Raw genomic sequence first — 16,461 nt, 5'->3', positions numbered from 1 at the left:
ACACGCACACACAATTTCACAAGCACAAACTAACACAGAACTCACGAAAACAACACATAAACAGACTCTCCACTGAATAGCCAGTTTGACGTGTGCCCCCAGGTCCTTCGTTAATGTAGTGTTTTGAAAACAATACCACATGACTACTTTACTTTCAGACAAATGGAACACTCACATAGACTACACTCGGTCAAACAGTCTAAACTGTTAGTTGTACCTCTGATTGGTGACAATGTATCCAAATTCCTCCTTTAACTTGGTTTCATTCTTTCCTGGTTTCACACTCAAGGTTCCTTTGCCAAGTCGTCCTTCCTCTTGTTTGAGAGATGCAGGCCCTAGTACACTAGCACTCAATGGGATGTAGTTATCCTGGGAGGCCCCTTGGGACCCTTTAGGGGAGATTTCAGGCCCGGGGTTGAATGGAGAAGGGAAGAAGGAATTTGTAGCCTGTGCAGAAGCCTTTTCCACCACATGGGTCATCTCTCCCTCCATAATCTTCATCTGATAGAGTACATAAGACATGCCATGTCAGGTTAACTGCCTACAGATAATAAATTGTTCCATGTATGATGTACACTGAAAAAAAATCGGTGTAGAAATGACAAGTTTAATTCACATTGAATTAAACATGGAATTTTATAAGTAGAAAAACTGAAATAGTATTTTCTTGTAAAATGTACTTCATTAGTCTTTGTTTTATTTGCAACTTGGAAAAATTATTTTGTGTATAATGTTCCTCTTCCTAGTCTTTTCTGTCTTATTCTCTTTAAAATGCTTTTGGGAGGGCCATAAGGCAGTGTCTGTTTATTTTCTAACCAACCATGATTATTGATGTAACTGGGCCGAAAGGGAGAGGAAAAGATATCATGTTGCAGCAGTACTAAAGCACCTAAATTACTGTGTGCAGAGATACACTAATGTTGGGTAAGAGGCCTAAAAGATAAAAGACCTACAGTACAAAACAAATCACACATAATCATGGCTCATATTTCCCACATATAATTTATGTTCGTAATTTTTTGTTTACACTTGCTGCCCCCTGCAGGTAATATATAGCATTACTATTGAGATTAACCCAACCTTGTAATATTACTAAATGCTGGAATACTCAACACGACTTTTGTACAGATTTTTTTGTGTCAATTTACAGTTTGAACGAGTCAAAGCCAGGCTGCAGAGCTGACAGATTTCACAGTAAATTTCATAGTGTATGATGGGCACAGACTCCAGTTTTTAGCTTCAGACTATGATTCCATCCAGACGTCAGGATCAAACATGTTTGATATTTTGAGCCGATTTTTGGATACATTTTGTTTTCATTTGTCATGTGTCTCCTAGAATTGTTTCTGTGTGAGTTTAGTTTTCAGAATGAACTCAAAGTCTGGTAGTGCATGATCCTTACTCATTTTAGGGCGTGATGTCCAGTTTTTCCTCTGTAACAATTTACAAGTCGTCAAGTGAATGATGTCTAATATTTTTTAAATCTATTCAGAATTTAAAAGTCAGGTAGAGTAGCCCAGCCTTAAATCACTTAACAGCAGAAACATTTTGATGCTCACCACTTTTGGAGACACAGAGGAATCGTTTGTTTCAGCTGAGTGAATGAAAAGAAGCAGTTTATTTGACATATTTTTTGGAGCTCCAACCATATGGTGTGTATATTTTAGAGTTGTATACTTATATTCTATAAAAAGCAAAATCTCAGGGTGCTCACATTTTCTCTGATTGTTTGTTGGTTCGTTTTGCAGGAGCTGAAGGACAGTGAACAGACGCTCAATCTCTTCAGGGTTCAGGTGGTTTAGATCAAATCCATGCTGCAGGAGCAGCTCATTTAGACTTTGTTGAGTGGGTCCTGGAGTCAGAACACATTTTTGAAAGTATAAACATTAACACTATTGGTAACATTTTATTTTAAGGACCAATTGTTGCTATTAATTAGTTGCTTATTAGCATACATATTACTAACATACTGACTTTTTATTATTACTTATAAAGCACATAGTAATGCCTTATTCTGCATGACCGTATTTTAGATCCCTTAATCCACCCTGTACCTAAACTTAACAACTACCTTACTAACTATTAATAAGCAGCAAATTAGGAGTTTGTTTAGGGAAAACTCTTAGTTAATAGTGAATATGTGTTCCCTATTTTAAAGTGTTACCACACTATCTTACCACTGTGCCCAGAAAACACTCCATGCTTCTGAGGACCTTTCTTTTGCTCCTGTTGATCTTTTCATCCAGGGAAAATAATTCCTTGTTATAGTCCTTGTAGTCAAGTAGGAAGTCCAGATCCTGGAAAAAAGATGAGGTGGAGTGAGGTGCTGCCACACGATGGCGTGATGTGGGCTGTGTCGGTGAAGAAAGGAGCAGAGTCATCAGATCCTGCAGAAGCTGATCATCTTTATATAGAGATGGAGGAAGTGGTGGATTTCCCCTAATGCGAGAGGAGGCCGGTGAGTACCTGCCTCCCTCCACCAGGTTCAAAGAACGCTCCTCTTCATCTTGGTAACCATACTGTAAGGCAAAAAGACATGATGCTGGAATTAAAGCGAAGTAGTTGTAGACTGTATCCAATGCTCCAAGCTACAATCAGTGCAGTGTAACAAAAGGGCTTTGTGTTTGGGCTCTCACTCGCTGGTAACTATAAGGATCCAGACTCTGCATATGGAGAGATGAATGAGGTGGATTGACAATCATGTAGTCCATATAGGGCTGCACCAGTTTGGGTTTGAGCTGGTTTGTAGGGCCACTCCGAGATCTTTGATAATGGAAATATTCAGAAGGAATCAATGCAGTGAAAGAAAAAGGAAAGTGAGAGAAATGTGATAACATGGCAAAATTGTAAGTGTTACTCTGTGGATGGGCCATTCTTTATCCCAGAACACAGTAGGATTTTCGGAACTTTGCTAAACTCTTTCTTAATCATTGATTGGGTGACATCATCCTACCATGTTAATCCTGCAAAATAATTCACATCAGCTCAGAGCAACCAAAAAGTCTTATAATGTTTGTAGATGACAAAATAAGAATGTCCACGATAAAAGAATAAGACAAATCTAGTTTAAAACACGCATCAAGTTATCTCCTTGTATTTGTTTTAGATTCTAACAATGTAATTTGTGGTGACCAGTAATAACATTGCATCTTACTAAAAGTAATAACATTATTTTCCTTACACCTTGTATACATTATATATATATATATATATATATATATATATTAAGTGAACTTAAAACAATGTTCACATAAACCTATTATAATGAATGTAATATTTACCTATATGCTCTTCAGCAGAAATATACAGAAATTGAAATTATCAAACACTAAATTCTAAATTAAATATAGATGAATCCTTAAAGCTATAAAAGTAATTTTTTCCTCTTTTTTTTTTCTTTGTCCTCTGATTAATAGACATTGCGGCAGCTGGTTATTAGGTTGTTTTGGCTGCTATTTCTTTGACCCACTTCAGGTCTTAAAGTCTATTAATGAGCTGACGAGTTAAATCGGGTGTGTTAGATCAGTGGTTCCCAACCCTGGTCCTGGAGGCACCCCAACACTGCACATTTTGCATGTCTCCTTTCTCTGACACACCAGTTTCAGGTCTTGGAGTCGCTACTAATGAGCTGATGATCTGAATCAGGTGTGTTTGATTAAGGAGACATGCAAAACGTGCAGTGTTGGGGTGCCTCCAGGACCAGGGTTGGGAACCACTGTGTTAGATGAGCGAGACAGCGCTGGGCTGCTCCGTGACAGTTTTGAAAACCATTTCAGAGACATGTTCTTAAATGTGCCTCATATAAAATATACATGCATGCACAGTTTTAAGGCAGCTTTAATTGCCTTTTTGGTAACTTCATGACTTAACTGACCACGGCATTGCATGCACGTAGTTTATTTTGCGCTTTGATATGACAGGATGCAAGCCATAGCGCGCGCCGGCGCCTTTGTGCGTGCAAATGAAGAGCACGCGCTGCGAGCACAGTACCGTTTCCGCGCTCGTTTGACTCGCGCCTGGCGCTGAAGTGAAGTGGAGCGCGCGTCAGAAACGTCTCCCGTTCTCAGTCGTTCTGCGATTGAATAAATGCACTACTTGTCAAGAGAAAAAGTGACAGAAGCAGCAGTTGTGAGTGGGGTGGCCAACCCTAGCCCCGCCCCTGGGTTAATTGCGTTAAATATTTTTAACGCGTTTTTAAACTGAAAAAATTAATCGCCTGCGTTAACGCGCTAATTTTGACACCACTAATATATATATATATATTTAAATGTATACAAGGTATATATATATATATATATTTTTTTTTTTTTTTTTTGAAAGCTTAAATAATAAAATTAAATAAATAAATAATGATTAATGATTGCACAAATATAAAATAAACATAAGCAATATTTTGCATAAAATAAGCTTTTCGAGAGTTTCACAAGGTAAGGATTCACAATTGTCTGCAGTAGTGCTCTCTATGATATATCATCATAAGGTTTTCTTTTTAAAAATTAAAAAAGCTTTTTATGCCTTAAAAAAAGAAACGAAGATTAAGAAACTAAAAACATTCTTAGAAGTGGTTGTCATTTCTATGAATTGCATTTTTTAAATATATTTTTTATTAAATGAATAGATCCAGACAAAAAATGGGCATCATGTCATTGACTCTGGTACATTTAGGTATATATTTACTTATTCATTTGACCTTGGTTACTGTGGCAACATGAGGACGATTTTCTGTCACATGCCAGTGGTTGAATCGTCTCTTTGCCCATTGTGTTTACATTGTGTTGTTTCTATGGCAACCATTATTTGTACAAGGAGGAAGAGTGCTAACTGCTAAGTAATTCATTCTGCACTGAAGAAGCATCTTAAAATGTCCATGTGAAACTCACCATCCTTCAAAAGCGTTTGCAGTAATGACTGCAGTCTGTCCAGTAAAACTGCAGTCACCCTGTACAGCTCATCTGTAACACACATATAGAAACCTGTCTCTTTAAGGAATATAGAAAGTGGACATGGTCTGCTGAGTTCAAACTGTGCAGCTTTTTATTTAATGTATTTAAAAGTACACACCATGTTATTATAAACATTTCTCTGAGGATCTCTTTCTCACCCTTGCTCTTTCTACTTCTATTTGACATAAACAGAGACTACGCAGAGGGTGAAGTTGTGTGATGTCACAGTTGCCATGGAAACGGCTGAAGAACACTGACTGGGTTAGACCAAGTGCTGGTGAAAGTAAGTGTTTACTGTGCAGTCAATGATTTTTTACACACTCTACTGCACACATCAGCTTTAACTAACAGCTACAACATAGTCAGAGATCAAACCTACACACAATAATCATTACAGTAATTGTTTTTGTAATAAAGTCAGTAGATTTATCAGCATGATAATAAAGCAAGGCAATTAAGGTGGACAAGACTGATGCATGAAAGCCAAGTAAAACAAAAGATTGAAGGATGGTGCTGATGCTATTATGTTGTGCAATAATTACACAAATGTTCCAGGGACTCTTTGAGGCAATACAGCAAGTTTTATAATTATTGTTAATTTTTTTCCAGTAATGAGCAACATTGTACAATGTTCAAAATCTGAAATTAAATATGGCAGCACTCACCATCCCAGCAAACCTGACCACTGGAGCACAGGCCTTCATCAAACAGACAACCTTGAAAGAGAGAAGTAGAAAAAGAGAAGAGAGAGCATGAAAGGGTAATTGTTTTTCTGACAAAATAGACCAACACAGACCCTCTCCTCATATGTGAGCAGGTTGTTTCAAGATTTATACTAGCTCAAGCATCACAAACATCCCATAGATATGAGTTACAGTTCCAGAAAGCGCTAAATACAGACCACCAGCACACTGACAATTTCAGCACCATATGTCAGTGTATATAATAGATTATCAGACACTGTCAGTAAATTTAACACCATAGAAACAAACAAGTAATGATTTGGAATAATGACCAACCACCATAACGAGCATTAGTAAAGATTTGCCAGAATGGTGCGAGATAAAACAAGCAAGAGTGGCTCCAACTGCCATCTGCATCTCAGTAAAAATGCTCCTTAATGGAGTTTACACAAAAGAATGACAAATAACCGAAAGTAAAAAGTGCAATATCAATATATAGGACAATTGCTCATGTTTGTTTGAAAGCATATTGCACACTCTGCCAACCTTCCATTTCCTCCAGTACCCTTGTGCTTCCTCAAACATACACACACTTAAGAGTTGGGCAGACAAACTCGTCATACATAATTGAATCATTGGGATGAAAGTTGGTTATACGAGTGGGAGTTCCTGCTCCAGTCTGCTGTACGCCTCTTCTATCAAAATAAATGTAAAGTCTTACTGAGATTGTATATGAGGCAAGAGGAGAGGAGCACTTGAACACATCCCTCAAGATTCCTTTCTTAATCTGGAACCAACAATTACAATCTCTTCTGCCACCTTTGACACATGCAAATCAATGTTTATACTGTTCGCCTTCCTACACAACAGCTCTCTCAAAGCTTTATAAGACATTCCCATAGAGTTCTGTATGCTTCTGAGTGATGTGTGCCCTCACAGTGACGGCTGTTATAAGAATGACGTGGGATGGCGAGTCAGTGGCGAGTCAGCCTGCAGAAGAGGAGCTAATACAAATGCAATGCACAAGCGAACATACAATCTCTCTAAGACACATGCACTCCGACCCCCCTCGCACTCATACGCCCCATCAACTTTCAAATCAATTTGAAGCAATTGTTCCCAAATCGACCCATTGTGCGCTATTACAGATTGACTACTTCCGCTGTCCATGGTGCTGAATTCTTACTCCACAAGCAGCAGAACAAGACCTCTCAGCAATGGACTATGGCCGTGTATGAAAGTCGTAAAATGTCCATGAAGGCAGATGATTGCTGAATTGTTGAAACTATCGCTGCATAAGTAATTAATGACACTAAATAATCATATAGTATACCAGAATAAAAACAGTGTTAACTCTTCCCAACACAGCTATGGCAGCTCGCGTCGGTGGAGTTATACATTTCTACTAGACTGGCAGTGTAGGCTGCGTTATCGCGGGGTCTATGAAGAGTGGGGATTCAATCTTCAACTGGCTGGCAGGAGCTGCCACTGACAGGTCATGTGACCTGCCAGTGGCTGGGGGCCGCTGGATCTTGTTAAGGCATACTGCCAGCCAGCCACTGACAGGTCACGTGACCTGCCACTGGCAGCAGCCACCAACCACTGACAGGTCACGTGACAAAATACTGTAAATAAATTGACATTTTTCACACTTCAGACATTTTTAAAGTATTAAAAGCTTTAAATACAAAAAGGCTTTCTAATATTCTCAATAAACCCCCGATTTCACTAATTACTAATCACCACAAAGTTAGTTTTATAATAGTACATGTAGGCTAGAATAATAAGACTAATTGAATACTATTAATTCAAATATTAATTGAACTATTGTCATCATCTTAAAGAAAATAAGTGAAAACATGAAGCACATTTCCCACAGTGAAACATTATTTTCAATAGCTGCCATTCATCCCACCCCAGACAAGGTTTTATCTCATCGACGTCAACATTTACAGCAAGCACACACGATTTTCTTTGACAAAATTCTATTGAATGCACGTAACAAATGTACATGCATGTTCATACTTCTGATCGTACAGGTGATCAGAATCCGAACATAACCGGTTTTTACTTATTCGTAATGCATCCATAGATGATAAATGCCACATTGTAAACGTTTAAGTTAAAAAAAATTCTAAAGTATATATTGCATATGCATTTGATGTAAGGGGGAGGGGACGTCCATACTAACAGCTGGTATTTAATACTAATAATTTTCCGCAGCTGAATCATGCATCATTCAGCTGAAGTTAACCTGTGGCTCGTGCTCTTGACGTACCGTATATATCAAACAGACACGCATCCACAGACGCGCCGGTTTCTTCTTCCCTCGGCTTCTGTTCTCTATCCTCGTTTACGACATATTTAGATGATAGCGACCAGTGTAATGTTGCGCGTGTGCCAAACTCCAGAAACACGAGACTTGGGTAAAGAGTGCGATAAAGATGAGCGTTTGCGAGAAGGAGCACCAGTGCGCTCTCGAAGGGAGGGGGTGAGAGGACCGGACAGACAGAAAACCAGGAAAGTGGGCACGACAATCAGTACAGTAATGCAGTTATTTTGAGTAATACACAAATTACATCATAATGGCCATTACTGGTCTGAGGTTTGGACTTCATGCTTACAATTTCAAGGCACATAACATGCTCAGAAAATAGCATTAATGGAAGACATGAAAACAGGGCACAAGTTTATTGGTTTTATTAACAACTTCACAAAGTAGAGTGTATGGCAACACTTCTCAAGTGCCACAGTATATGAGTGTGCAAACTCACCAAGTGATAAATGAATTTGTAAACAAATAGACAGATGGCAGTGATGGATATGATGTCAAAATGAATGAAAGTGGAAAAAGTGATATTGATTTCCCTATTAATGACGTCCATGAATCCCATCTGTGTGGTTCTGGTGAGTCCCTCTCACAGTCTAGTCCACAGTTACTGTGCTTCTTATAAAGGGGAAGTGCTCAAAGAAGCCCTGCATATTATAACACAGTTAGAACAACCCAAAACAGACTTGGCAAACATTCATAAGACAATCCTTAAAGGGGTCATATAATGCGATTTCAAGTTTTCCTTTCTCTTTGGAGTGTTACAAGCTGATTGTGCATAGATAAGATCCCTGAAGTTGCAAAGACTAAAGTCTCAAAACCAAAGAGATATTCTTTATCAAAGTTAAGACTCTGCCACGCCCCCATAAAACGACTTGTTCTAACACGCCCCCACATATCTACCTCACTATGTGGAAATATTTGCATAATGCCACCCAAATGTGCACGCAAAGAAAGAAGGCGTGGTTTCAGTAACTGCAGTAAGTGTTGAAGCAGCCATGTCAGGGAGACGCTGTGTGTTTCTAGGCGAAAGCAAAAGCACTTTATTTGGCCTTCCAGAAAGTAGATGCATTTAGGAATCTTTAAGATTACTTACAACAGAACAGCAATGCATTTTATGGACGACCGTTTCGTGAACCTAGGAGAGGAGGTAATTCTGACTTTGCTATGACAATCTGGCGCTTCTGAATCAGCTACTGTTTTGTTATTAGTTTAAGTATTTGCTATTGACTGTTCAAATGCAGAGTATTGTACATCGTGTGTGTGAGAGAGTGAGCGAGAGAGAGAGACAGGGTCACATCACAGTGGAGTCAGCTGTCTTAACCGTGGCTTGTGTACTGCAAACACATACCAGCTTCATTCACTGTGTCTGTCACGTGACTCTGTTCCCCTTTCAGGCTCCGTCTTTACATTTATTCTGAAAGATGAAGCTCGCGATTATGGTAAGGGGCGTTACATTTCCGACGAGTGCTTGCGGTGTTCGGCCAATCACAATGCACTGGGTCAGCTGGCCAATCAGAGCAGACTGCGCTTGTCGGAAGGAGGGATTTTGTAGAAAACGGAGCGTTTGAGAGAGGCGGGGCGTATAGGACCTACAATAATGTACAGTATTTGAAAAATAATGTGTTTTTTGAACATTAAAGCATGTCAACATATTCTTTTACACCAAATAATGATCTTAAAAAAAACATCATATGACCCCTTTAAAGGTACAGTTCACCCAAACATTCATCCTCATGTTGTTTCTTTTTCCATGATACAGAAAAGTTGAAATTGAAAAACTGTACTGGTCACTCCTTTCTACACAGTTACAACGAATGGAGCATGAGGCTTTAAAATCATTCTTATGTGTTGGATCTTTTTAATATATAAAATAACTTCACCAAAAACTAAATATGATGCTGATTTTTTGCCAACTTCTCCTGTGTTCCATGTCAAAGTCATACAGATTAGAAAATGACATTAAAATAAATTACAAATTCAAAGTAAAATAACACGTTTAATTTTTTAACTACTTATTTAACACTTGTGCTGTGCTGAAAATCCTTTACTTAATTTGGTGTTCCTGGTCAAAAATGACGGGCCTTTTAAAAATTGTTTGTAAATTTACCTTAAAGAGGGTGGTGGTCTGGAGAACTCCCGTTGTGCAGCACATTTCACGAATGGAGTGCATGGCAAGTTGAGGTGCCCCGAGATCAAGAACTGCCATTCCTAAACGAGCTGCTAAAATCGGCCCAATCGTTGTTCCACATGGACAGTCATTCCTAACCATCACATCCTGTGTAAAAAATAAATAAATAAATTTAAAAAAAGGAGCTTTTACTTGACGAAACAGTAACATATCATACTGTTTGTAATATCAATGTCCATTCCACACAGATAAAAGAGAGCTAATTTCTATCAGTTTTAATTGTGTATACAAAGAGGGGTTATGGTGTCCTGGTGACCAAAGCAAGATTTTCTTTTTTTTCCCCGAGATCGATCTTTTTCCTCTGCTACACTCTTCTGTTTATAAATCCCACACGGTCTTGTGAGCAACCTGTTGCTAGATGGTTTGTAGACAGATCATATTATCTTGATATACACAAACATCAACAAACACTCTAAATGCCTACCAAAAAAACCAAACCACACAATAGTAATCAATTTCCTTGTCTTGGATTTCACTTCTTCAGAACAGTGATGCTAATTTTAGCTTAGATAATGAGGATCACTTTAACTGGTTTATATGGCAGAAGATTCTTGGGAAGGACAGATGGTGAAGCAGGATGTAATGAAATATAAGGGAGGGGGGGAATGTCTACCTGTAGAGGTACGCCCACTTTTCCAGCAATCTCTCGTAATATGGCAGCAGTTACAGCAGTGGTAGCATAGCGCTGGTTACTGTTAAACTTTATGACTGGACCCTGATCCAGGACACACAATGTGAGAGATTTAGCCGATTGGGATCTGCTGAGGTCTTCATGAATGATTCATTGAGGAGGTGCTGGTGTGTGTGTTTGTTACCTTATGAAAAGCAGGCCTGTGATTTTCCTCATGTTTCTCCCTGTAAGGAGAATCATACATTTGTATATCATACATTACTATGCACATTGTTTTCAACATTACTATCAGTGTTGAAAACAATTGTACTGCTTAATGTTTTTGTGGAAACCACAATAAATTTGTTTCAAATTATTTATTTGAAACAGATTTTTTTGTAACAATGTAAAAGTCATTACTGTTACTTTTGATCCAATTAATACATTTAATGTAAGCCAATTTTTTTTCTTAAAAACTCACTGACCCCAAGCTTTTGAATAGTTGTGTGTGTGTGTGTATATATATATATATATATATATATATATATATATATATATATATATATATATATATATATATACACAAAATCCCCATGACTCCATGAATTTCATTTTCCCAAGACTGAAAATAACTACTTTAAAATTTTTGATATTCCCAGGTGTTTCTCATGACTGGGAAATTTGATTGTTATTAAAACAAAACCAAAAATTCTGGTGTCACCACAATGATGACACATTGTACCAGGAAAAGAAACCTGCTAATTTAAGTGTTACCATAGAAACAAACAAGCTGCCATTGTGACAGACTGACTGGTAGTTAGGGTGTGCAGCATGTGCCATGTCCGCACTGATCATGTAGGACAGTGGCACTGCCTCCTGAAAGGCGGTCAGATTGTCAAGGGTCGAAGCAAGACGCCGCAGAATCAACTCAGTCAGGTTAGACTGAGCTCCCTGAGCGCTCTCAGACCCCACCTATTGATAAATAAAAAAGCCAAATTATTTGGATGAGGAGACTAGACACAGATGGATTCAGAATTGACATTTGTTCATAATATTTGCTTTTGTTGTCTCACCTCTTCGTTGTCATATAGAGTAACCACACGGATGTTTGGATCTTTTGCTAGAGAATCAGGTGTGCTGGAGTCCATGAGAGCCTGGGAGAGAGGACATAATTATGTATTAATTATTCATCATCAGTCCTCAGATAATTTTTGAGTGGGTGAATGACTGAATATTTAATAAGATGTTGCTCTCTGTGTTCAGGCGTACCGTGAGAGCACAGAAACAACTGTGCAGGTTGTCCAGACGAGGAGAGAAGATGAATTCTTCATAGACACCTCCTAGTGCCTGCAGAGCACAAAACCATGTCAAAACTCATGATAATCAGTTAAAAAGCCCCGGTGAGAACCCACTGCTGACGCTCTGACAGTTATTTTATGTGTAAATCATATGGAAATGAGAGCTATTAGAGCTCTTAAGTCTTGTTCCTTCGAGATTCTCTAAAGTAATGTTTCATTCTGCTGGTAGTCCCAGTCTTACATTTAAAGGCTTTTCTTCAGTCAGGTAAAAATAACAGAAATCCTCTTTGCTGAGCACAAATGTACCCTGCATACTAATCCTCTTTATGTCAGCACAATTTTGTGCAAAAGTTCAAAAAAAGAAAAAGACTAGAAAGCAAAACTGAAATCTTTTGGGTATTTGTCCAACAAGACAAAGAGACTTACACCAGGCTGCGTGTCTGCCAGACAGAGCTCAAAGTCCAGTAAAGCATTTGGCTCGACCCCGAGATGTCCACACAGCATCTGGATCAGCGCAGGGTGATGCTTCTCTGCCTTAACACAGCAAAATAATTACAGAAGTGTTCATAAAACATTTTATTTTTAGTAAGGATTGGTTACCTATTGTTATCAATTGATATTTGTCTTAGACCTGTGATCGGAAAACAGTCAATATTTTATTGTGCATGCTCACGTACCTTGTTTTTACATTTAGACTGCTTTTGCCATTATCTAACATTTGCTTAAACTGAATCTTTAAAAATATGAATGTTTTAATAACAATCTTAAATGCAATTTTTAGCAAATCTTTAATTATCAGTTTTTTATACTGTGTATTATAAAGCTGTGGTGGCTAAATACATTTGTAGCATTCTTCAACAACTGAATTTATGATTTAAAGAATTTTAATATTGATTAGAACAGGAAAATAATTATCAGCTCATTGTATTGGCCAGAATTTTAAAGGGATTTTTTTGCCCAAACATGAAAATTCTGTCATCAGTTACGAACCGTTCTTGCTTGGTGTGCGAGAACCAATGAGGTTTGTTCTCACATGTCACGCAAGCATGTTTGAGCTTCCTCAAGAACCTATCAGGGTTTGTTCTTATGTGCACTGATCAATGTTTATTTGTGAACAAAAGCCCAAAATAAATCTGTTCATCATATAAAGCAATCATGTCTCTTGGCGTAAACTGTTGGATTAATTTGGATTACTTTTACAGCCTTTATGAACTTTTTGAAGCTTTGATGGAATGATTTTTTTTATATATATCTTCATTTCTGTTTCGAAGATGAACGACATGTGAGTGAGTAAATGATGACAGAATTTTGTGAGCGAACTATCCTTTTAATATCGGTGCATCCCTATTTTACTGTGTGATGCATTATGTTGCAGAATAAATAAGGTGTAGTAAGATGGTCTTTGTAAAACATCAGATCAATATTGGATGACGATCACGGTGTTAAAATATCGGTTTTTGATATCAGCCTAAAATTTCCTGATCAGTGCACCATTACTAATTATCATTTGGTTCCACAGAAAGCACATACTTCAACTTGTAGTGTTTTTGTACACCTAAACCATTCATTTGTGTGATCTTACAACAGATGTTGCATTGCAGGCATCTCCAGAGGAGGCAGATCCTGTTTCCAGCTCCTCCTGTATGGCAGTGGCCAGCACAGGTGCTCTAAAACAGACACAGAAATAAAAAATATCAGCATTCCAGCATGATTATCCACATGTGTCCCATACCTCCATCTGTCCTTTCCAATGCATAAATAAGTGCTTACAGGTGGTTTTCCTTGTTAGGTCCAAAGGAGTCATTGATGTCTCTCTGCAGGTGAATGGCCAGGTGGGGGATCCTGAGGATGGGACGGGGAACATGAACCAGACGCTGCACAAGCTTCCCTTCACTCTGTACAAAAATATACAAACAGACAACTCTTGTAAAAGTGAGTGTTATTCATTAACAACGAAGGATTCAAAGGAACCTGGGTATGTTTTACATTTCTGTATCACAGAGGAATACACACATCACAGAGGCTTACCTTAACCATTACACGACCTGCGATGGTCAGGTCACGATCAAACCAAGTGTTCCAGATTCCTCCTCCATAACACTCCACTCCTATCTGCAAGAAGCCTAACTTTGTCTTCTTAGAGCGTGGCTTTACCTAAGCACACGTGCACAAGAAATTATGAATGACACCTGCATACATCCGCTATTTTCATTCATGTGGAAAACAGCTATAATGTAATTACTGTACACAGCTATTGAACACTCAGAGAACTGATGATATTTCATCTATATTAAAGCATCACAGAGCATCTTGTGTCTTTTCTTCTCACCCTCAGACATGGACTGTCCGTATGAGCCCCGATCATGGAAAAACCATTTCCAGGCTTGTAGAGACCACCGACAGCAAAAGCAATAATGGTGGAGTAATTCCTGGTAACAAAGTACTGGAAAGAAAAAGATTACAGTGAATAGAGTGAAAATATATTTATTTTAATATGAGCAGCACCGAGTTGTTTCTCATTCTGTATAGAAATAACAGACTAAGCTACATATGGCCAAAGATATTTTATGATTATTTTTTATAATATGCACCTTTAAAAGTCATTCCCCCAGCTGTAGGAGTTCATTAAAGGAATAGTTCATCCAAATTTAATGCAAATCTATTCACCCTCAGGCCATTTAGGATGTAGAAGTTGTTTTTTCATCAGAACAGATTTGAAGAAACTTCACTTGCTCACTAATAGATCCTCCGCAGTGAATGGGTGCCATCAGAATGAGTCAAAACAGCTGATAAAAACATCACAAGTAATCAACACGACTATCAACGAGTTCATCAGTTAATGTCTTGTGAAGTGAAAAGCTGCATGTTTGTGAGAAACAAATGCATCCTTACAACGTTTTCAACTTAAAATCGAGTCCTCCATCCGTAATATTGCTTTCTCCAGTTTAAAAGTGGTCTCATCTGAATGAGGAGAGAAATATGCACAAATCAAGCACTGTGAAAACAGTCTAAAACAGTTCTAAACATGTTGGTGGATTTTGATGTGAGAGGACAACAGGTGATGAACTTTTCACTGGAAGATGCTTTATTATGGATTATAGACTCGTATTTTGTATAGAAGTGACCGTTTAAAGTTAAAATGACTCAATGACGAATTTGATTCTTACAAACACGCATCTTTTCAATTCACAAGCGTAATTGATGGATTGGAGTCATGTGGATTATTGTGATGTTTTTATCCACTGCAGAGGATTCATTGGTGATCAAGTGATGTGATGCTACATTTCTCCAAATCTGTTCTGATGAAGAAACAAACTCATCTACATGTTGGATTTAAAGCAAATTTTCATTTTTGAAATAAGTTAAGATTAAAGAACACGCACACCTTACTGGCAGGTTTAATGTCCCAATGCTCAGCCTCCTTGAGCTCAGTAAAACCAGCCTTCAGCAGGCGAGATTTACACTCCTCCACCACTGCGAGACAAAGGAGGAAAGTAGACGTTAGATATACGAAGTGTAAAGTAACACAAAATTAATCTCATGCACGTTCCAGTACAATGCTTACAAAACATTACAAAACCTGTGAAAGAACATTCTTTCAAAGTCTAGATCAAGATCTATTGTCCATATCTGGAGTATCAGCCAGGGAAGAACAATGTCCAAGACCCATACCTAGTAAGTCTGTAAAGCTGGGTAATCTTATTATCGACAAAGTGTAGCTCAAACTCTAAAAAGAGTAGAATTTATGCATTTCAATGCAATTTACATTGTCATGGCTTGCAGCTCAATATACAGCATTTCAATCCCATGTCATTCTTACCATGGTAAGGTGAAACTCCCTTATTGACAAAATTAAGAAACCCTTTGGCAGCAGCCTGCACAGCTTCTTTGGAGCTTTTCATGATGAAAGACTGTAAAACATACAAGAAACAATAAATATAAGCACAGACAGAGAAAGCAGCTAGTCATATGTACAGATACTATTTCAGATCAACAACTGTATTAGTGACCGCGTGAAACCAGCTGTATTCTTGTCTCGGAGATTTTTATTATCATGCTTTAGTAAAAGCACATGACGTGAATATTTGAGAAACGACATCAAATACAAATACACACACACTCACTCACTCACTCTCACACACACACACACACACACACACACACACACACACACACACACACACACACTAAACCTCACTGGAAACTTTCTGCATTTTTAGATTTTCACAAAACTTCATTCTGTATGGTTTATAAGCTTTTGTACCCGTGGCGACCACAATTTAGGTCCCCACCGTGACACAAGTCCCTATGAGTCTCAGGTTTAAGTCCCCACCAGGATATATAAACCAGTACACACACTCACTCACACTCTCTCTCTCTCTCTCTCTCACTCTCTCATACACACAC

At 38.2% G+C, this 16,461-nt stretch overlaps 1 protein-coding gene and 1 pseudogene across 2 annotated transcripts in view; both read right to left on the bottom strand.

Annotated features, from left to right (window-relative positions):
• LOC107596322 (receptor-type tyrosine-protein phosphatase-like N) overlaps positions 1-8,244 on the bottom strand; it is a 20,735-nt pseudogene extending 12,491 nt beyond the window's left edge.
• A 68-nt stretch (positions 8,245-8,312) lies between these two features.
• Positions 8,313-16,461, bottom strand: part of LOC107596305 (aspartyl aminopeptidase-like) — an 8,385-nt gene continuing 236 nt past the window's right edge. For both annotated transcript variants that reach the window (XM_016286997.1, XM_016286996.1), the window contains exons 2-15: positions 15,875-15,965; positions 15,440-15,528; positions 14,384-14,497; positions 14,083-14,208; positions 13,825-13,949; positions 13,637-13,721; positions 12,481-12,588; positions 12,026-12,103; positions 11,830-11,910; positions 11,568-11,728; positions 10,962-11,001; positions 10,760-10,861; positions 10,066-10,233; positions 8,313-8,602 (exon numbers count right to left, since the gene is read on the bottom strand). In XM_016286997.1, coding sequence (XP_016142483.1) covers positions 8,552-8,602; positions 10,066-10,233; positions 10,760-10,861; positions 10,962-11,001; positions 11,568-11,728; positions 11,830-11,910; positions 12,026-12,103; positions 12,481-12,588; positions 13,637-13,721; positions 13,825-13,949; positions 14,083-14,208; positions 14,384-14,497; positions 15,440-15,528; positions 15,875-15,956 — 1,410 coding nt within the window. In that variant the 5' untranslated portion in view covers positions 15,957-15,965 and the 3' untranslated portion in view covers positions 8,313-8,551. The remainder of the gene's footprint in view (positions 8,603-10,065; positions 10,234-10,759; positions 10,862-10,961; positions 11,002-11,567; positions 11,729-11,829; positions 11,911-12,025; positions 12,104-12,480; positions 12,589-13,636; positions 13,722-13,824; positions 13,950-14,082; positions 14,209-14,383; positions 14,498-15,439; positions 15,529-15,874; positions 15,966-16,461) is intronic.

Source organism: Sinocyclocheilus grahami, unplaced genomic scaffold (genome assembly GCF_001515645.1).
Source record: "Sinocyclocheilus grahami isolate Dianchi unplaced genomic scaffold, SAMN03320097.WGS_v1.1 scaffold217.1, whole genome shotgun sequence".
Classification (NCBI taxonomy): Eukaryota; Metazoa; Chordata; class Actinopteri; order Cypriniformes; family Cyprinidae; genus Sinocyclocheilus; species Sinocyclocheilus grahami.
This window is presented reverse-complemented; position numbering and strand designations above follow the sequence as displayed.